Here is a 23,312-nt window from a genome sequence, read left to right on the forward strand (position 1 = left end):
TTTAAAAAGAAGCTATTAAAAATTACTTAAATAATTAAGAAAATAACTTTTACATCTGTAGTAAATACTATTTTTCCTTCAACTACTTGAAATTTTCTATATTTATTGGAAAGTAGCAGACACTCAGTTTTTATGGCATGATTATCATGGAATTACGGACTTACCAAAAGACATCTTGGAAGTAAATAGAAATGATGTGATTGTAACCACCATTTTGACACATACACATTTGAATAAGGAAAGGGCAATGCCTAGAGCACCCTGCTTAATATAAAACAATTTAATGCACGACTGAATAATCCTTACCAAGGTCAAGCATGCAGGAAAGGCTCAATGTTTAATTTAAGAATGCACATTCATAAATGAAGGAAGAAAGATCCAACAAAGGGAAAGGAAGTAGTGTTGATGGGAAAGGTTTTGAAGACAAATTCTGGAGGTAGATTGCTCATTGGGAAGAGCAAGAAGATTGGAATTAGGTGAATCTGGGTTGAATCTCAGCTCTATCAACATTAGCTAAGTTGTTTTAGGCAGAAGTAAAATGAAGATGATGATGAGAAGGATAATGACAAGCAGATGAGGTTAATGGGGAATGCTTGGCACCAAGCTTCCTGACACATGTACAAAAAATAAATACCAGTTTCCTTCCTCATTGGTCCTGATAGTCTTAGTCTTTTTTTTTTTAATATTTTATTTATTCATGAGAGAGAGAGAGAGAGAGAGAGAGAGAGAGGGAGGCAGAGGGAGAAGCAGGCTCCATGCAGGGAGCCTGATGTGGGACTCGATCCTGGGTCTCCAGGATCAGGCCCTGGGTTGAAGGCAGCACTAAACCGTTGAGCCACCTGGGCTATCCAGCCCTGATAGTCTGATGGGAATTGGCTTTGATTGCCTAGCAGCAGAACCTTTTTTTTTTTTTTTTTCCGGACGTGAGGATTTTGTTGTTTAATTCTGTCTTTCAAAGACCTGGATCTGTCTGGTTTAGCAAATTATACCAGTGGGAAAGAAGAGAACAAAGGTTTAAGGGTGTGTGAGGGCTTTTTCTTCCCAGTAGTAAAATTGTTCTTAGTTCCAGTCCAGTAGCAGAAGTGGAAGATCCTCAGGCCTGGCAGTCTGATTTCTTTTGGGAATAAACTGCTCAGAAAATTTTGTAGGAATTCAGCTGATATCCTGTTTAATTATTTTGAGAGATACATTAATAGAACTTGATTTTCATTTTCTGTGTCTGTATTGTTACAGGAAATTCTAATCTCCTGTCTGTCCTGTTTTGACTTCTCAATCATAAAATTTTCAGTGTTCTCCTTCCACAATGGACCCTATGATTTCTCTCTTGTGAGGAAAACATCATTGCTCCTTGACTGTTTCCAGAGCTTTCTATAGGTCTATAGGTTGTCACTTTATTTTTTGCCTCTGTGATTTTTCCTAAGATCAGTTAAAGTTATATTTTAAACAGTGCATAGTTTTCTGTTGTCTGGGAACAGGTTACATTCAGATTCTTTTCCATTGTGAACCCAGAATCTTTTGTCAGCCCTGTACCCTACTCTCCTACACCCCTGGTTTCCCTCTGTTCTAGCTATACTTTTCTGAGCCATTGCTCAGGCCTCTCCTTCTGTGCCCTTGTTCATGCAGCTTCCTGGTATGAAAGGCTGCTCCAGTGAAAGCACTGTGATCCCATGATACCTGTCCTGTAGGAAATCTTTCTGGCTTTTCCCCAGTTTGAACTAATTCCTTTGTGTTTTTATTCCAAATGACTTGTACCTCGATACCTCTTCTTCTTTTTAAAGATTTTATTTATTTATTTATTTATTCATGAGAAACACAGAGAGGAGAGAGAGGCAGCGACACAGGCAGAGGGAGAAGCAGGCTCCATGCAGGGAGCCTGACATGGGACTCAATCCCGGGTCTCCAGGATCACGCCCTGGGCTGAAGGGGGCGCTAAACCGCTGAGCCACCCGGGCTGCCCTGGGTACCTCTTCTTGACACTAATGCCTTTTGCCATTTAGTAGAATTATTTGTTGGGCTGCCTTTTTGTTAGTTCTTGGATGTTAGGAGGCATACCAATTAGGTATATGACTTTTGGCCTTATCTATATGTTCTTATTTACCATTTAGGTCCCCCTAGCCCTTATTCCAATGCTTTTACATTGGAGCATTGAATATAGTAATGTAGTATGTGTTCTGTGAAATCATCTATTCTGACAAGGCAGAATTTATTTTGTTTGGTTTGCTTTCTCCCTGAAAGGTGTGTCTTAATTTCATTTTTAATGTTGAGATTATGTTGTCCTTTGGTCAAGTTTATTTAATTTCCTAGGCCACTGATTTTTACAATAAGTGATGGGTGAATGAACCATAATACTAAAGCTGTGCTGTACTGCTTTATAACTTGGCCTCACAAGTTATGAAAACCAGAACCCCTGAGAATGGACTTTATTTTCAGGATTATCGCAATAGTAAAAATCAGTGGAAATGAGTTCTGCTTGGTTGGCAATAAGGTGTCTGCAGAAAATTGACTCTGAGCTCTCCTTTTTTTCTACTCATAAGACTATATTTCAATCGTAATTGACAGTATAATAATTGACTACTGAGCTGTCTCTGACTATGCCTCTTTTTCAGAATTAAGAATATTTTTACTTTGTCTCCTTATGCTAGAGAACACACTGTATGGAATTAAGTGTATGACTTTTGGCCACATCCATATGTTCTTACAAAGTTGTCATTTGTGGCTCTACTGACAGACTATACTTAAAAATAAAATGTTAGCTCTGGGAATGCATATGTCTCCAGACTGTTGCATGTGAGTGATTCTTGGTCTTCATAACAAGCCTGTAATTAATTCATATACTTAAGGCATATGATGAGCTATTTTTTTATATGATGAGCTATTATGTTATCTGTCAAACATTGTATTCCCTGTGAAATGAAAGGCACCTAATTCCTAGACTCAAAATTGGCCAATTACAGTATTTTTCTATTTTAGGACTGTCAGTCTAAGAGCATTATCAATATTTTCAAGTCTTGTGAGTTTTTAAAGAAAGGGGTCATTTATGTGATTCTACAGTGAAATAATCTTTTGCCTCTGAGCTTTCATGATGCTTTTTTTGTAATGGTTTTTTAAAATTCATTTAGCAGAAATGGCTGATTATGAGGTCAAAAAGTATTTTGCAACTTGGGAGGGAAAGGGAATATGTATGTCATGAACCAACATTTTATAATTTCTTTTTGCTACCTGCAAGATTCATTGTCAGATTTCTTTTGGAGTGACATCTCTGTATGAAAAGGAGTGCTGATTTCTGAGCCTTCAAAGGTCAGTGAGGGTCCTGAAGCAGGTTCCTCTCACCTGGGTTCTCTCACCTGGGTCGACAGACGTGATGGAGACTGCTAGCACTCTGAGGAAATAGACATCAAGGCTTTGAAAGGCATCCTTTGAAAGGATGATAGGTGTGTGTTATGGCTTAGAATCTCCAGCACTTGAGAGAAACATTATCTTTAGTCACCAAAGCTGAAAATTAAAGGGGATTGGATAAATGTTTTTGGGAAGCCTAATTGTGTAAAGCTATATGTTTAGCATTTACCTGGGAACAGACTGACCTGTTAATGATTCTGAAATAAATAAGAAGGGGGTATTATAACGTAGTATTGCCCTCCCATGGGTATAAATAGTATTTTAAATGAAACTAGCAAAATAACTGTGGTTGCCTCAATTTTGTGTTTTATTTACCTCTTTATCATAGAAAGCAATTTCCTTCGGATCTATGATCATCAGTAATGTTTTAGAGTAAAACACTGGTTCTAGTCATGCACAGTATCTATTTGATAGTTTTTTTTAAAAGATTATTTGGGGGATCCCTGCGCAGCGGTTTAGCGCCTGCCTTTGGCCCAGGGCATGATCCTGGAGACCCGGGATCGAATCCCACATCAGGCTCCCGGTGCATGGAGCCTGCTTCTCCCTCTGCCTGTGTCTCTGCCTCTGTCTCTCTCTCTCTCTCTCTCTGTGACTATCATAAATAAATAAATAAAAATTTAAAAAAAAGATTATTTGGGAAAGAGAGCATGCACACAGGGCCATGCATGAGCAGGGGTAGGGGCAAAAAGAATCTTCAAGCAGATTCCCCACTGAACATGGAGCCTAACATGGGGCTTGATCTAATGACCCATGAGATTGTGACCTGAACTAAAACCAAGAGTTGGACGCTCAACTGACTGAACTATCCAAGTGCCCCACTATTTAACAAAGCCTAGACTTCATGGACTGGTTTCAATATATCACATGTAAAAATTAATAATAATAAAATCTTGAAACCAAAACCCATAACCATGAGCCTATACAAGACAGGCTTTAAAAAACATTCTAGTCAGAGGAAAGCCTTATTTCCAGAGATGCAGTTAAGGCTTAGGCTTAGACCATCCCTGTAGCACTTACCTGGTTGAGATCTCTTTCTGCTTAATCTGAACAGATGTACATCAGTTATACAAAAATATGTTTGACTCCATATCAGGTAGTTCAATGGCCACATACAGGCAGTGCCTGCAATCATAGATTTACAAGTTGCATGGTACTTTTTAAGATGGGTGTCATTTAGAGAATGGAATTGAAACATGAAAAAATTGGAGAGGTGAATTAAAATGAGAGACTTCTCGTTATGCTTATTCAGGTGTGATATAGTAAACATTATAATTTAGATGTGGATGCTTATGGGTCAGAAGATTACAGGTAACTGAAAGTTAGTTTAAAAAACCAACTTATCTTTTTCAATACAATATTGAGGATCTTCTAAAATAGCGCAAATAGTCAACAAGTAAGTACTTAAATATATGATGTCTACTCAGTACAGTGCTTGACTTTCAAGGTTGGAAAAGAAGTAGTTTACTTGCTACCTCTTGTGAGTTTACTATCTGGTTAGAGAGGCAAGATCTCCTGAGGTAGACAGATAGAAGGACACTACATATGATGTATATAGTTTCATTTGGGGTTATATTTATTCATGGTTATTCATTCATTAGTTGATTCATTTCTTCAACAAAAACTGATCTCTGGGGGTTGTGGTGAAAAAGAGAAGAAACAGAATAGATATTTCTGTGGAAAAGTTAGACAAAAACAAACAAACTGACAAGCAGGAAAAGTTCTGAAAGTGTTAGAAGCTGTGAAAAAAATAAACCAGGTTGAATGCCTGTGGATGGGGCAGGGCTGCTAATAAACTGGGTGGTCAGAGAGATTTCATTGAGAAGGAAGTTTTTGAGCAGGGTCATCTGAGTGGCCCCTGAGGCAGGAACTAGCTTGTATATTTAGTGAGCAAAGAGCAGAGGGAGTGAGATGAGACCAGACAGAGGCCAGGAGTACAGGCTATGCAGGGCTTGTTCCAGTAGGTAGGACTTGAAGCACAGTGGGAATCCTTTGGTGAGCATGAAGCAGGAGCTTTGAACTTTTTGCTGTGGTTGCTGTGTGGAGAATGTAAGTGGGAGGAGAAGCAGACTGCTGTGTAGGAGTCCAAGGCTGTGGTCCATAAGGGATGTGACACTGGCTTAGATATGGTTGGAAGGAGACAGCTAGAATGTATAAGGCTCTACTTTTACAAAGTAGAAAATACAGTGGCAGGGATGACCTTGAAAAGGGAATAGAATACCAGCTGAACCCTGAAAGATTAAATGTGAATTAAACATGAATAGATAAAGAGGGAAATAGACATTTCTGGAAGATTTGAAGATGGCATGAATGAGCCACACTCCTCTGCTATCCAAAGAAAGCAGAACAAATATATATATTAATCTAAGATAGTGGTTCTCACACTGCAGTCACCTGGGGAGCTTTAAAAATTATTGATATCTGGGTTCTACCCGAGATTCTGGCATGATACTCAGCATGGAATGTGGTCTGGTATTGGAATTTTGAAATGTTCCAAAGTCACTTAAATGTGCAGGTAAGGTTGAAAACCACCACTGTAAGATCTCATAAGTAGGAGACCTGTAGCTCAGCAAGAAACATGTGAAACAGGCTGAGTGCGTAAGTTTGGGAGTAGTGCAAAGCAGTATTCTTGAGATTACTCAATTATGAGACTCCCCTGAGATGTTTATTTAAAATACAAGTTCCTGGAGCCATCTCCTGGAAACACTGATTAATTGTACCTAGGAATACTTAATTTCAGTATGTTTCCCTTATGGTGCTATAGGTTGGGAAAAATTGCACTGGATAAAAGATCCCAGTGATTCTGATTTTTGATAAAGTAGATAGACACATCAGTGAAAATGAATGCCAACCTCAGTTGTCTAGCAGGGTGGGCTTGGGGGACCATGCTGGCTTGAAGGTAACTTGTCAACAGTACCCATGTGAGCTGTTGGAACTCTGGTCAAGAGCTGAAGTCAAAGCAATGGCATCAAGGGCTCAGTGTAAACAAATTCAGGCAAGTTCTTTCGGAAAGAGACTTGGTCAAGGGGAGCTTGGAGATGTGTATGATCTCAACAGGAAAGCTAATAGGGACCAGATTGTAAACTGCTGTATCGTTGGGCATTCACAACATTGGGAAGCCAGTGAATGGGGTGTATTGCTGATGTCCATGATTGTATTGTTTTTACCAGCTCTACTTGGCATTCATAACATCCACACTGATGAGTGGAAGTTATGCAGGTGGATTCATTGGTTCATGTGGTAAAAAGGTTGTATTTTCATGGGTTTGATGTTATTCTGTAGGTCTATAATATATGTTCATGGTTTCTCAACATGACATTTCCTGTTTGTTAGGAAATGAAATTAGGACTTTCATTTTTGCTTTTTACTTATACTGCATATCTTTGCCCCCAAATTACTGAATCCAAAGAGAAATTGCTTTTTCTTATCAGCTTCTAATTTTGTCCTAAAAACTCTTTCTCATTAGAGTGTTTCTGTTGCTCATTTATTCAGCCCCTTTTTCTCTAGTAGCTCTTCGGTATAAACAATGTGGAGAATGTAGAGCGATAGGTGCCCATAGAATCAGACACTCTATTGGGAGCAAGATCACATCACTAATTACACCCAATGAGACTATGGTCCAGAGAAAGATACTGACGTTTAGAGGAGAGAGAGTGATTATTTTGACTTAAAGAATAGGACTTTTGAAAGTCTTTTTGGAGGATGTTGCTGATTTGAAGGATGGGTAGGATTTAGAAAGCTATGAATACTAGGGTATTTCAGGCAAGAGGGAACAGTGTAAAGCACAGACATAGGAATCTGCTGGCAAATGATCTAATTTGACTGTGGCATACAGAGCATGAAGAGGTGTTCTGGAAAATAAGATGAAAAACTAGGTTGGAGCCTATTAAGAGGTGTGACAGTGGAAAACATGCTTTATTCTGTAGGCAGCGAGGAGCCTTTGGAGATTTTCCAGTAGGAAAATAGAAGGAAAACTAGCATTTATTGGGTGTGTGCTATGTATGTGCCAACCAGTATGCTTTCTAAAAGTGATTCCTTTAGGTGATCTGACACATAGGTTATTTGGGCACAGTAATTGGGCATTGGGTTTAGGGTTGCTTGGAGGAGGGAGGATCTGGAGACAGGAACAGCCCAGTCATTGCCCATATCTTACATGTAATCATTTTGGCATGGGGAAAAAGGAGATAAAATAAAAAAGGTGTTTATTGATATAATAAATTTCTTTCGAGATCTCTCACTCAGTATTCCAGGTTCTGAGATATGGCAGTAAAACAGTCAGTCCAAGACTGTTGTGGAGTGTAGATTTTGTGGGTGGGACAGGTTATACTGGCAGGAAATGATCAGGTAGTGATAAGTGAGATTTAGAGAATTAAAACAGGGAGATGTGACAGAGACTGGTGTGGTGGCTTCTTTAGATTGGGTGGTCACATAAGGTCTCTAAAGAAGTAACATTTTAACAGATACTGAAATGGTAATGAGGAACCAGCCTTGAGAAAATTGGGGTTCAGAGTGGGGGAGAGCATCACAGGCAGAAGGAATGGCCCTAAATGGGAACAAACTTAGTGAATCTAAGAAACAGAAGAGTGAGGCAGGATCAATATTACTTGTCATTGGAATGTACATGGGGATTTAGGAAGGAGTCAGTGTTGACCCTTAGGTTACACATGATGGAGACAGGAAATGGTAGCGGTGTTTTCAGGGAATTCGGCCAAGTGGAAGTGAAGGATGCAGTTTCTTTTGGACTTATGTGTTTTAAAGCGCTGAGACCTAGGGACTTGAGCTTGGGAGAGGAGGTAGGATTTAGAGGTAGAAATTTGAAAATCATCTGCCTGACAGAGTTCTTTTGGCTCTAGGAATGGTAGGGACACCCATGAAGTTGGAATAGGAAGAGAAAGTCAAAGACAACAATGAGGAAGGTTTAAATTGGCCAAGTCAGTGGCTTGGGAGAGAGAGATGGGGACAACCAGGAAAGCTCAGAGTCTGGGCACTCAGCATGGGAGGAATTGCACTGTCAAGTAGTCCTGGACCAAGCTGACACACAAATGCAGTGTTTTGTCTTGTGAACATAATGCAGTGAAGACAATTCTGTTAAGATGAATCATTCCATTGGCTTATAATTTCATGCATTTGACATTGCTGTCTCTCTTGGTATTCAAAACTAGAATTATGATGCCAGCTGCTGGAGTGGGATTAAATAAAACTGCAGGCTTTTCTTTGTCAGCATTTATCAAATATGCTTTGCGATATGGTAAAATACATCCTTTCAGAGGCAGAAGACAAACAATTCCTTCAAAGTGAAACATTGTCATTTCAGAATTGTGTGGTACTTTAAAATAGCAGTTTCTGTTTGACCACCAGGTGGCGTGAACACTACTTTTAAATTGTTCGGTTCGTCAATACGTATGAGTGACTGTTATTAATACCAAAAAATCATAGTTGGTGTTGACAAGTTATATATGCCTGAGATAACATTTCAGTTCATTTGAAGAGATGTAATTTGATCTCACTTTTTGTTAATATATATATTCTACATATTCACACCACCAACTATGTAGGAGGGCAGGCATCAGGCAATAGAAATTCCCAGATTAACAAACTCTGTGTCTGTCCTCAAGAATCTCTCCCTTCCAAGAACAGGTTGATGAGTGCAGTAATGGAAGTATGTGTAAGATCCATGATAGCCCAGATGGGGAATGATTTCCTCTGCGTAGGGCAGAGCAGGGGAAGTTTCACAGAGCATTTGAATCAGGATTTGAAGAATCAGTCCATCTCTGGGTTATTGTATCAGAACATATCACTTAGTGGGAACACCTTGTGCAAATGCAGAATTAGATGAATTAGTTTGGTGTTTTTTGGTAAACTGTAAGGGTTTCATACTACTTACACATAAGTAAGAGTGAGAATGGAGACAAGGCTGGAAAAGTAAACAGGGTCCACACAGTGAAAGAATCTGTGGGCCAAGCTGAGGATCTTAGAGGACTCTATCTGGTAAAGGAAGCCTTTGGAAGGTTTTAAGGATGATAATCCTGTGATCAAATTAGTATTTCAGCAGGATGACTCTTAGGTCAGTTCAGAATATGGCCTGGAAGAAGACAGAATCAAAGGCAGGTCGATCAGTTAGGCAAGGGTGTTGCAGTGATCAATTCAAGAGATATGATGGTGTGAACTAGAGCAGGGGAGGGGAGAAGGGAAGAATAGGTTCACATATGTAATGATGGTTAATTTTATGTGTTAACATGGCTGGGGTCACCTAGTGCCCAGTATTTGGTCAAGTGTTATTGTAGATATGTCTGTAAGAGTATTTTTAGACATGATGAACATTTGAATAGACTGAGTAAAGCAGACCACCTACCCTAGTGTGGATGGACTTGATCCAATCTGTTGAACTCATGAAGAGAACAAAAAGGCTGAGTAAGAGTGAATTCCTTCTTCCTGACTGCCTTTTGAGTTGGGGCATTGGTCTCTTCCTGCCTTGAACTTGACCTGAAACATTGGCTCTCCTTGGGGCTCGAGCCTGCTGGCTTTCAGACTGGAACTTACACTGCCAGCTCCTCTTTGTAGGCCTTTGTAGTCTCACTGGAATATAATACCATTGCTCTCCTAGGTCTCTGGCTGGCTGACTGCGAATCTTGGGATTTTTCAACCTTCATAATTACGTGAGCCAATGCCTCATAATAAATCTCTTTTCTCCCTCTCTTGTGTATATATCTTATTGTTTTCATTTCTCTGGAGGGTCCTGACTAATACAGGTACAGAAGGTAGAATCAGCAGGACATGGCATTTCACTCTATGTGGATGGTGGAAGAAAGTTGCCCAGGGTGATCCCTCACTCGGGTCTGGTGATTAGAGGAATAGTTTTGCTCTTGGCTGAAATTGGCTGTATGCTGTACAAACAAGAATTGTATGTTTATGTGTGCAGTGCACGAAGATGATTTGTACAGTTTTATAAACAAAAAGTTGATGGAATTTTAAAGGTGTATGGATGTCTTTTAGACAGCTGGTTCTATGGGTCTAAATTTATAAGTAATGTAGGGATTGTAGAAATGGGTGACAAAAGGCATCAAGAATTGATGTGGATGTGACAATTTGGGGTGCAGCAGAAAATACATTTGATTCAGGGGTAGGATGTGTAGCTGGTGAGCACAGCTCTGTTTTGTTGAGCAAGCTTGAGATCTACTCATAAATGGTAAGTGGGATTAGGATGGAATTTAACAATTGGAAGAAGATGAAGAAACAAAGGTCCAGTGAAATGGAATTGTAAGCCTGAGGTCTGGGGTATAAGAGAGGGACTATAGGGTATTTTAGACAGGATCTGTAATTTTAATTGATATTTTATGCACTTTTATATATGATGTCATGCTTTAGCATAATTTAGATTCTTGGTATCTATTATCATTTAAAAATAATAGATAATATTTCTGAGCATTTAATATGTGCTGGACTCTGATCAGCATCTGTGTATATGTACTTTACTGTCTCTTTAAATCTAATGACAAATATGTTGATTAGATCATCTCCAATAACTTGGAGAGAAATTACAGTCCTCAATCCCTTCAGCCCAATAACAAATTAAGAGAGAAACATCATTTGACTCCTGCTTCACCTTAGTCCCTTCTGGAAAAAACAGAAATTACAGAAAGTTGCAGTAGCATGGCTTCATTTTCTCTTCTCTCCTTTGGGTATGATGCTTTGTTAGTCAAGCTTCAAGATTTATTTTGAGAAAAGTCATCCAAGCAAATGAGTAGAATCTGAGTAGAATGAGTTCTGTAAGACCCCTTTAAAGAGCCAGGGGTATGTACAGAAGCTGGCATGGGAGCACACAAGCCTTTTGCTGTGGTTAGAAGATGATTGGACTTGGAACCGAGTAATTGGTTTCACTTCTCCCTCTGTGGCTTTTCTTAGACCTCTTAATCAAGTTGAGCATGCATTTCCTTATTGGTAAATTAGGGATAATAATAACACATGTTCAAGGGTTGTTGGGAACAATTGAATTATTTGATGTGAAAGTGCTTTGTAAAGTGAAATGTGAATATGAGATTCTTCTATTAATTTTGACAGAGTGACTTTAATACTGTAAGCCATATTGCATGAAGGCTCACTGTGGTCCTTGCTGGTGGAGTTTGTGCATTACTTTAGGGCACTGAGAGGACATTGCTCTATGTGTGGTTTCCCACATTGGCATCTTCAACATATGCCCTCATCAGTCTTTTCTGCAGGTGTAGAAATGAAGCAGCCAGGGAGTGTGATGGTCAGTGTATATTCCTATGCCCAGAATACATGCACTTGTAGAACTATTCCTGGCAAATATGTACCTATCAGCACTTGAAGGAGATGGGATGGAATGGTTATGACTTGCCAGGAGATAACGCCAATGAGGAGTAAAAAGCAGAAACAAGAAAACAGCTTTTTGCTTCCCAGTCTAGTTGTTGGTAGAATTCATTTTATGTCTTCTGTAAAATCATCATCCATGAAGTTCAGCTTACCTTGATGGAAAGTTGAGTAGGTTCATGAAATATTTAAACTTATGTTCACTTTCTTAGTGAAGAACCATTTTGAATTCCATGAAAGAAAAATATAATCTATCTAAATAATTACTGTAATCCCTCACCCTTTTGTGAAGGGTGAGAACTCATTTCAAATACTTATTCTTACTCATAAGAAAAAGAAATTGTCTGGTGGCTTAAAATGAGCAGGCTGTGTGCCTGTTTTAGTATAGAAATAGTCACATGTAGTTAAATGCTTCACCAATAGTTCACCGTTTGGGTTACCACCACATTTATGAACTTACTGCGTTATCCTCTTACCACAGAGTACAGATACTGTCGTGATAATTAGCAAGCACATAGTTGCACATTTCTGGTGGTTATGGCAGACATTTGTTAATTGAATGAACTCTAAATCAAAGCCTGATCTTCTCATTTTGCTTCATCATCACCTTCTATTTGTATTGAAGGACAAAAGAGCAACAAATCAGATAGATTTCCAATGTAAGTTGAGGAGGGTTCCTCTCATCATTCTTTCCATGCCCTGATCAACCAGTATCCCCTCATCTCTAATTTTAAAAAATGACTCTGGTGAAATCTCCTTTAACTTCCTGTATGCTAAGGGTATTTTTTTTTGTATTCTTTTTTTACATCTCCTATACATTTTCATTCTCTTTCTTTTAGCCTCAAAGGAAAAAAAAAATTACTTCTGCATCCTGTATCAAGTACAACCTATCCACTGGGGTCTTTGACTCAGTCTCCCCCTGCCTTTTCCAAGGCCATGCCTCACCTGGCTTTTTAAATTTTTCTTATAACTCCAAATTTTGCTTCTGTGTTGTTTTTTTCTTCTTAGTCTATAATTGCTCAAGCTTCTCCTAATCTGACATGCCACATTTGCCTGCAATTACTCTCCCATTTTATACTTTCCTGATCCAACTCCTCAGAAACCTCGGCCAATCTTCTCTGACTTTCTGCCCAGTCACTCCTATTGCCTTCTGGCCTCTGTCCACCACCCTGCCTGAGCAAGGCTTCTGTGGATCCAATCACTGGTGATTTTCTAATGAGTAATTCCAACATATTTTTTTTTCAGCTTTGTATTTTATGGACTTCTCTACTGCATGCAATTCTCCTTGAAACTTTGTCCTTGATTTTCATAACACAGTCATTTTTATTCTTTTTGTACCTCTTTAATTGTTCCTTCTCTGTCTCCTTAATTATTTTTATTCTCTAGTCAGCCCTCAAATATTGATACTCCTCAAGGTCCCTCTTTGATCCATTCTAGTCACTTCTCATGCTCTTTCCAAGTGATCATAACCATTTTCATGATTTCATGTACCACCTACATACTGATGACTCCTAAAAATGTATTTTCAGTCTGGACTTTTTCCACACCCTTAGGCTTATGGGACCAATTTCTAGGTCAGTCTCTTTGCCTAGAGTTTCTCCAGTTGCTTCGCAGTTTATAAGACCAAACCTGAACTCCCATCATTTCTCCTAAGCCAGTTTTTTTTGTCTGTGTTTTTACCATTTCAATTAGTAGTGCTGTCATTTACCTGGTCACCTGAGTCAGAAACAAAGGAGAAATTTATTCCTACCTCAACTTCATTGCCCATACCTAATCAGTTCGCTGCCTTCTAGATTATATTTTGATGTTTTATATTTGTTTCCTTGGTCAGCCCCTTCCTTTCTTTTCCACAGCAACTGCATGGTTCATTTCTTTCATCATCTGATATTAGGACATCCTTCAATGTCTCATTGTGTCCTCCTCAAATCTGCCTTTCATGCAGCCAATAGAGGGAGTGATCTGTGAAATGAAAAATAAAGCCATTTCTCTTTCCTGCATTATACTATTTAGTGTCTTTCATTGCTGGCAGCAATATTTCCCAGCCTTGGTTTCATAAATATATGCATGTACTTTAGAACATTCAATGAGAATTTCTCAATTTTGTGTGTATATTTTACTGATAATCATTTTACAGACAGTAACCTTATTTGTGTTTATGATGGCATCTCTGTCAAAGAATGACCTAAAATTACTAGGTTAGCTTTAATTGCAGTATCTCTCAGTCAGTATCAGAAGATTCTGATCCTTCCAAGGATCTATGAGATCTCACTCTACCTATCCATCTATTTATCTCTCTTGATACAGATGTAGGTTTGCTTGAATAATTATAAGTACACACACACATATGTATAAGTTGTTTACAGGTACTTATTTTTATATATCAGGTATACATGTGGATGTGTAATTTTTCCAAAGGGGTCTTACATTATTTAAGTTTGAATTACATTCACTCTTCCTATATTCTAAGCCCTTTATATGCCTTCTAAGATATTTGATGAGCTGACCTCTACATATTTCTTTCTTTTAGTATCTTGCTTCATATTTTCTGTAAATGAACATCAAACTACTTATGGCTCCTTATACACACAAATGCTTTTATTTTCCTTCTTAAGTCTATACTTTAGCTCTTACCTTTTGGTATATGGAATTCTCTTCCTGCATTCCCCTAACTTTTAACTTGGAATGCCTACATTTGCTTTATAAACTAGTTCCACCATCACCTCTTCTAAGATGCACTAATCCAACCAGGGCACGCTGTTCGGTGGTCCTCCTGTTTTCCTAGTGCCCTGAGCACATCTCTATCTCTGGATACACCTTATTGCCCTGTAGTTAGTTACCTGTTGGAATCTCTACCAGTTACCTCCTTCAGGTCTTGTGGTTTCTTCTCTGTGTCTTTCAAGAATGGCACATAGTTGGATGAGAGATAGTGACCTGAAAAAATATGGGGGAATCACCTTTACTTTCTACCGGAGCTCATTCTGTAGTCAGCTTAAGCAATTTCTTTCACAGTTTTTCCTCTCTTTGATTTTTATGCTACTAGTTTTTAAATGTTTAGTAGGTTTTTCCATGCTTCATTTAGTATTTTAAGTATTTTAAGTTAGAAAATCTGTCTAGTTTTATTGTTGTTGTTGTTGCTGAGAAAGAACAAGCACAAGCAGGGTGGTGGGGGGAGAGGGAGAGACTCCTAAGTAGGCTCTACATTCAGCAAGGAGCCCGACATGGGGCTTGATCTCACAATCCTGAGATCGTGACCTGAGCCAAATTCAAGAGTTGGACACTTAACCAACTGAGCCACCCAGGTGCCCTTCTCTAGTTTTTATATGAAGAAATTGACAGAAAGATAACACTTATTCCTTTCTGTTTCAGGAGACCCAACTTCCCAGTTGCAGGCTCAGGAACCTGGAAGTTCTGAAAATACATTAAGTCAGCTGGAAGATTCTGGGTGTGATTTATCAAATGAGGAGAGAAGTGAACCTTCAGAGATGCCCCAGCATTTTGTGGAGAGCTGCACCCCCACACCCTTTCTGCCCCTGCCCATTGTGAAAAGACATGGTGCCACTGTGGAAAATCCTCTGTTTTCCCACATGCAATTCTTGCAACGTCTACTTGAACTGAAGAACTTGACAGAATCAGGGAGTCTGAAAACAGACTTAAGCCACTTTGAAAATGACTTTTCCACAGTATCTGATTCTGTTTTTCAGTTGCTGGATGGCCTGATCACTTTTTACCGTAAACCCAAATTTCCTTTTTCAAGCTTTTGGGCAGATGCTGTTGATACTTTAGCTGGATTGATCAGTGATTGTCACTTATCTAATCATATTCTTAAAAAGTGTTCCAAGAAGTTAGAAGAATTTGAGAAAACCCTACTACAGGTTATTTTAAGGAGCAACCATTTAAATCGGGTAAGTATTAAATCTCTTATTTTCATGAAATAATATGCCAATAATTTTGGTAAACATTCCCATTGGATGTTGATTGCTGTCCCTTAAGACTTGTGGTTCAGAGGCTCCAGGTAGACCTTTTGCAGCCATCTCCAGCTCTCACTCATATGTCATGTCCCCTTCTCTGGCCTCTGCTGCAGCATCGTTCTCTCCATAGATAGCTCTGCTTCCAGCTTGTGCTTCTCTACTTGAGTTATCTTCCCTGTTTTTTATTGCTGTCCTTGAATTCTTATCTTCTTTTTTCCCCCTTGCCTATATTTACTTCCTATTGCTCATAAAGTCTCAATATTTTTCAAAAAACCACTAGCATTTAATGGTTTCCCAATCTATAACTTCTATGAGTGTTAAATTCCTCATGATGGATTACCTGTACTGTATTGAATTTGTTCTTTTTCTGGCATTAACTACCAGATGCCTGGAGGTCAAAGAATATTTTTCTCTTTTTTTAAAAAGAATTTCCATTGTAAGTGGCATAATGCCCCACGGACCCTCTGCAGTTGTGGATTAAATGAGTAAATCGGCTGAAGAACACTAACATATGGCTTTATTATTTTTTTTTCTTATTTATTTAAGGTAACTTAGTAAGGTTGACTCAGGGATTCTTTTTTAACAAATGACATTGAGGTAACCTGCTGTTGTTTTGCTGTTTGACTTGAGACATAATGGATAGTTTCTTTGTTGTATTACTTCCTATCTTCCTTCCTATCTGATCCTTTGTTTGGGAAACTCCAAATTTATTCACATTTTAATTCTTCTAATTGACTACTAAAAATATCACGAGGAGACTAAAAGGTCTATCTTAACTTATTAACGGATGTTTCACTGCAGGAAAAAAATTGTTAGACCTTGTTTCTTTTGATACATCATTGTCAAGTGTTTGTCCTTACTGCCATTATCTGAATTTTGTATGGTATAGGCTTTACCTGAATTTTTAAAACTAACAAAATTTGATCTAATAACCTAATTTGTTGCATATACGTTTGTTCTTCTCTGTTAATGTATGGTTTGACCAGTATTATAGAAAACATTATGATTAAGCTTTTGACATTTGTGAAAGATGAATTTTCTGTCTGGCAACCTGAAATTTTTTTCTACCAGATATGATCAATCAGGAATTATATATCAGATTTTTCATAGTAGTATCTGAGGTATATAATCTGTTTTCCTCACCATTAATAAATATCTCATATTTAGGGACACCTGGGTGGCTCAGTGGTTGAGCGTCTGCTTTTGGCTCAGGGCGTGATCCAGTAGTTCTGGGATTGAGTCCCTCATCAGGCTTCAAGCATGGAGCCTGCTTCTCCCTCTGCCTGTTTCTCTGCCTCTCTCTCTGTTGTGTCTCTCATGAATAAATAAATAAAATATTTTTAAAAATCTCATATTTAATGTTTAATCTTTTTGCATATTTTTGCTTTCTTTTAAAATTACTTTAAAAAGGTTTTATGTTGACTTAGAGCCTTCCAGGTACTGGCATTTATATTTTTTATCAGTTAACAGATGATGCATATATATTTTTCAGTCTGTCGTCTTTCACTTAAGGATTAGAATACCCATGAGTAACCTTGAGACTTGGATGGAGGGAGTATGTAGAAGCTTGTGATGGTATGGGTGGATCTGAAGTGTATTTGCTGTACCCAATTTGCCTTGGTGCAAGCTGTTGTTGAATAGTTGGTCAGCAGTGGGGGAATGAGTGAATGAAGGGCTTTGGTCTTTTTCTGGAGAAGTAATTGTTGCATGTAGTGAAAGTAGAATCATAAAATTGCTCACTGCATTTAAAATTAAGATGGTGATTCATAAATAAGTTTTAATGATATTCTCTCTGGGAATTTTTTTTTCTTGCCAGTAAAAGCTTCTTAGATTAAATCATACAAACTTTTGTTGTCTTTATTACCATCATCATCTTCCAGATATGTTCACAAAGCTTATTTAAAAAAAAAAAGACTAATGATTGCTCTTTGTAAATGCTTTTTTCTGTCTTTTTTTTTTTTAGTTTCAAGAAAGAATATATTCTGATGTGAAATATAGGATAGCTCCTATTGCATTTTTTATTGTTACTATTTTTGATTAATACAAAATGCCATGGTTTAGAAAAAAAATCTGAAAAAAAAGAAAAAAAAAAAAAAAAAGAAAAAAAATCTGCTTCTTTGGGAAAACCTTGTTTCCATGATTGGAAATGTTTAAATTGTATTGCTTAGAAACGCCAACCCTGCTATTCATTTTGTTAAAGTTATGTCTGTGCAATGTGCTAGGAAAAGTTGTGGTATGAATATTTAATAGTCTGACAGGGATTTCATGTATTTATAAATCATCTATAACCAGGTTTTAAATAAAAGATATATTTTTTACATATTCTCAATACATTTAGTAGTAAAATTATTATGGCCATAGCTTAGTTTTTCTTTAACGATCAATAAGAAGTTGGCGTCTTTCAGAATCTTAAGGTTATTAGTGGGAATGTCAGTTATGTCAGGGCTATATATATTAAGGAGATAGAGGATTGAAATGAGACACCATGGAAATTGTTTTGAAAAATTCCCTAATTATAGTTTGTTTGAAATTATTAAGTTCTTGGGGAAAATAAGTTTTGGGAAAATACATGTATGATTTGTGATTTTTTCAGATTTGGATAAATCCTATTTATTTTTGTGCTATAGTATATGCTATCTTTACTTAATAACGAATTTTTAGGAGTTGTTATCTTAGTATTATGTCTATATCATATTTTTAGGATAACTGTGAGTGTGGAACTAGAAGGTAAAATCCACAATGACATATTTGACAGGTGTCTTGGAACCATATGGCTTACAGAGGTCTGCACTAGGCTTGCTCTGGGGGTCCTGGGAAGCAGTCTTGACTTCACTTGCCTTCTGCTTATAGGCCCTGGTATGGTATGTTCTTCTTTTACCTGCCTCCTTGCCTTGGGGTCAGGAATGTTTGCCTTTGAGATATTTAATGCCCTTTGTTTGACTGATAGCCTGACCTTTCCTGTATTTTCAGACCTCAGAAAATGCTTATTTCTACGATCAGTTATTTCTTCCATTTATTTTTTCATAAGCCCGGATACTGTCATAGAAGTTAAGCACCAGAATGCTGCTTATGATTCTATTTAGATTTTGCAGGGTCTCTGCTTAAATTTTAATTTGTTTTGAAGAGACAGGAAAGATTATATTAAGTTAAATATGAAAATCTATAGTTATCTTTGAGCTTTTAGGTACTTAGCATATGTCACTAAATCTTACAGATACACTAGTGAGTTACTTAGAAAATGTTCTCTTCAATTTCTTATTTTTTAAACCATAAAACAACTCTTGGACATATTAGTTGTGAAATTGAAAAAAAATTGACTCCCAAGCAGATATTAAATTAGAATCTTTTGTATATATGGTAGTCAGAATAATGATCTGCCAAATATGTTCACATCCTAATCCCTGGAATCTATAAATATTTTAAGTTACATGATGGGATGAGGGTGGAAAATTAAGGTTGCTGATCATGGGATGAGGAGATTAGCCTGTGTATCCATGTGGACCTAGTACTCACAGGGTTTTTGTAAGTGAAAGAGGGAGGCAGGAGAGTCCGTGTCCAAATTGGACAGAAACTTAAAGATGTTGGCTTTAAAGATGAAGGAAGGAGCCATGAACCAAGAACTGCAGATTGGAAAAGGCAAGGAACTGGATTTTTCTTGAGAGCCTCCACAAAGAATGCAGGCCTGGCAACACCTTCAGACTTCTTTTGGCCCAGTGAGACCCACTTCAGACTTCTAACTTCTAGAACTGTGACTAAATAGATTTGTGTTGCATTATGCCAGTGCAGTTGTGGTAGTTTGAAATGGCAGCAACAGGAAATAATACACGGTGCTTAATATTTTTACATCCATTATGTCATTATATATTTATAAACGACTCTGTGAGATAGGTATGGTTGCCATTTGTTAGATAAGAAAAATGAGGCTCAGAGAGATTTGCCCAAGGCCTCCAAACTAGTTAGCCCTGTGAACACTAAGCACCTACTATTAGAGTTGAATGTGGCACTGCTTTCCCTTTTCATTCTTTCTTCTCAAAAACCTCAGATTTGGTAAAACTGAACCAGATTATAGGATATATGCAGATATTGCTTATATAATCCCCACTGGTATGGTCTGTATGTTCATCCCTTCCTGTCTGGATTCCTGAAAGGAAATTAATTTCCTTTCAGATTCCTGACTCACCTGATCCTCCTCTAACCCATCCTCCTCAGCACTGTCAGAGTGATCATTAAAAAATGCCAAAGATCCTTTAGGGACTCCTCTTGGACTTACAAGAAAGCACGCATTCTCTTGATGGGCATTGAGTAATGTATGGAACTGTTAAATCACTGTGTTGTACACCCGAAACTAATGTGACACTGTAAGCTACACTAGAATTAAAAAAAGAGAGAGAGAGAGAGAGAGAAGACGGAAGCAGGCAAGCACACATTCTTCACCGCAGCCCGCAAGGCCCTTCTCTGCCTGGCCCCTATCCAGCCCGTTTGACATTGTCTTTCTGTGTTCCCTCCTAACCACTCTTCATTCCAGTCAGATGGAATTATTTGTAGTTTCAAGTACTTTCTATTCTCTTCCTAGTACCTGTCAGTCTCTTGGCCTGGGACAGCCTTCTTCTCTCTGGTTAGTTCTACCTATCCTTACAAATTGAGCTCTAGGGTTAGCTCCTCAAAGAAGCCTTCCCTCCCACCCAGCTTCCAACTTCTTTTCCTTTTGCAGGTTAAATATCTCTCATGTAAAATCACCACAGTGCACATAACACTGTCCAATAGCTACTGACTTGTTATTCTCCTCCACTAGAATCTGTATTTGTGGCTATATGCCGGGCCTTCCTCTGTTTAGATCCTCAGGGCTCACCTTGGTGCCTAGCAGTGGGCTGAGGGCATCTCATTATAGCCTGGAGAGGGTGGAAGTACTAGGCTTCCCAGTTGGCCTTTGCTCATGTGAGTGGGGTGGGCCACAGTGTTTTTTCTGTGGCGTTTGGCTGTTTGTTTGGAGATTATTTCTGAAAGCCTTCCATCCTGCTAGGCAGCCTCTTCTCTGCCCTTTGGCTTTTGTTGTTGTTATTTTTGTTTTGTCCATGCCCATTAACATTTCTAGGTCATTGGCTTTTTTCACTCGAAATCTGGGACATATGAGGCAAAAGGAAAACCATGGAACTTACCATTTTGTCCTTTTGTCTTAAGCTGGTCTGTTAATCTTCTCAGGTTTGACTTATAGATAATGTCCAGAGTTTTCAGTTGTACTTAGTGAGAGGAGTGGAGATAAGTAAATCTACTTCCCAGGAGTGGAAACCTATGAATATATATATTTTATTTATTTATTTATTTATTTATTTATTTATTTATTTATTTATTATTTTTTATTTATTCACTAGAGACAGAGAGAGAGAGGCAGAGACACAGGCAGAGGGAGAAGCAGGCTCCATGCAGGGAGCCCGATGTGGGACTCAATCCTGGGTCTCCAGCATCAGGCCCTGGGCTAAAGGTGGCGCTAAACTGCTGAGCCACCTGGGCTGCCCTATGAATATATTTTTAAAAGTCAGACAATATTCTATACTTACAACAACAAAGAGCTAGTCCTGTGGCACACCCCCTCCTTAGTATCACCCCTCAGAGACCAGCACTACCAGATCTTGACTCCCATTCTGCCACTATTACACCTGTGTTTTTAAATAAAAGGGGTACACTGCTGTTTCTCAGATTTTCTTTTTCTTCTTTCTTTCTTTCTTTCTTTCTTTCTTTCTTTCTTTCTTTCTTTTCTTTCTTTCTTTCTTTCTTTCTTTCTTTCTTTCTTTCTATGTATGTATGTATGTACGTATGTATTTAAATTTTTATTTTGGTTAGGCTCTACCTCCAATGTGAGGCTTAGACTCATGACCCTGAGATCAAGTGTTGGATACTCTACCAACTGAGCCAGCCAGGCACTCCAGTTACTCTCCTTTTTATCTGTTCACTTTGTATCATGGAAGAGAAAAATTTATGTCTAATGTAGCTGCCCTCCTCTACCTACTCTCCAGACATAGGTTTTATCATAAGTTTTAGCTAAATCAATATTACATAATTTTATTAGCATGGAGATAGATACTACACAGTGATTTCATTTCCTATTTGTACAACTTTTTCTAAAGATAATTGCTCAGAATTACTTTTTTCCCCCATTTGCTTAGTTTTCTATGTACCCATAATTGATTCTTCTTTCAATCACTGTGATAGGGTTATGAACATCTTCTCAGTGTGCCCAAACAAATTAAACCATTTATCAGGTCCATCTCTGTTTAAAGAAACATGTCCAGCAGCCCTCCATCTTCCAGTTCTAATCTGGGCTGATGTTCCCTATGTTTTCTGCTCAGCATTACTCCAGGGGCTTCTTATCCTTTAATTGCCACCTTGGAATTCTCTGCTGCTTACTTGTGTTGGATCTCATAGTCCTGGATTTCATATATTCTGTTTCTTGGTTTATAACTTCATTTGGTGATGTATATTCTTTTTGAGCTAACTTAATATGGGTTTATGGGTTATAAACTTTTAAAATATTTGTTTATTTAAAATATTTTATTCTAACTTTAAACTTTATTGATGGATTAGAATTGATTTCCCGGTTAGATATCAATTTTCCATTTTAAGACATTTTTCTGCTAACTTCTATGTTCGGGTGTTGCTAATGAGAATTCCACCGTAACTGTGACTTTAATTCCTTGAATGTGATTTAGTCCCCCACCTTCCTGTATTCCCAGAAGCATTTAGCATCTCTCTTATTTCCATTGTTTTGTAACTATGGGATGGTGTACCTCAATATGGGTCTTTTAAAACTCCTTTTCTTGAGTCCTTGGTGGGTTCGAGTCTGATATTTCATGCTTTGGCTCTGATTTTCAAAAAATTTTCTTGTGTATTTCTTTTTTATTTTTTGTTTGTATATATATTTTATTGGAGTTCAATTTGCCAACATATAGCATGACATCCAGTGCTCATCCTGTCAAGTGCCCCTCAGTACCCATCACCCAGTCACCCCAACGCCACGCCCATCTCCCTTTCCATTTCCCTTCCCAAACCACCCTTTGTTTGTTTCCCAGAGTTAGGAGTCTCCCATGTGCCGTCACCCTCACTGATATTTCCCACTCATTTTCTCTCCTTTCCTCTTTAATCCCTTTCACTATTTTTTGTGTTCCCCGAATGAGAGAAACCATATAATGTTTGTCCTTCTCTGATTGACTTATTTCACCCAGCATAATACCTTTCAGTTCCATCCACGTTGAAGCAAATGGTGGGTATTTGTCATTTCTAATGGCTGAGTAATATTCCATTGTATACATAGACCACATCTTCTTTATCCACTCATCTTTAGATGGACACCAAGGCTCCTTCCACAGTTTGGCTATTGTGGACATTGCTGCTATAAACATCGGGGTGCAGGTGTCCTGGCGTTTCACTGCATCTGTATCTTTGGGGTAAATCCCCAGTAGTGCAATTGCTGGGTCATAGGGCAGTTCTATTTTTAACTCTTTGAGGAACTTCCATACAGTTTTCCAGAGTGGCTGTATCAGTTCACATTCCCATCAACAGTGCAAGAGTGTTCCCCTTTCTCCACATCCTCTCCAACATTTGTTGTTTCCTGTCTTGTTAATTTCCACC

General features: G+C 38.2%; 1 protein-coding gene across 3 annotated transcripts in view; it reads left to right on the forward strand.

Annotated features, from left to right (window-relative positions):
- MEI4 (meiotic double-stranded break formation protein 4) overlaps positions 1-23,312 on the forward strand; it is a 204,432-nt gene that overhangs the window by 44,228 nt on the left and 136,892 nt on the right. For all 3 annotated transcript variants that reach the window (XM_025444659.3, XM_049092266.1, XM_049092265.1), the window contains exon 3: positions 15,088-15,623. In XM_025444659.3, the coding sequence (XP_025300444.3) occupies positions 15,088-15,623 (536 nt within the window). The remainder of the gene's footprint in view (positions 1-15,087; positions 15,624-23,312) is intronic.

The sequence above is a fragment of the Canis lupus genome, chromosome 12 (genome assembly GCF_003254725.2).
Source record: "Canis lupus dingo isolate Sandy chromosome 12, ASM325472v2, whole genome shotgun sequence".
Lineage (NCBI taxonomy): Eukaryota > Metazoa > Chordata > Mammalia > Carnivora > Canidae > Canis > Canis lupus.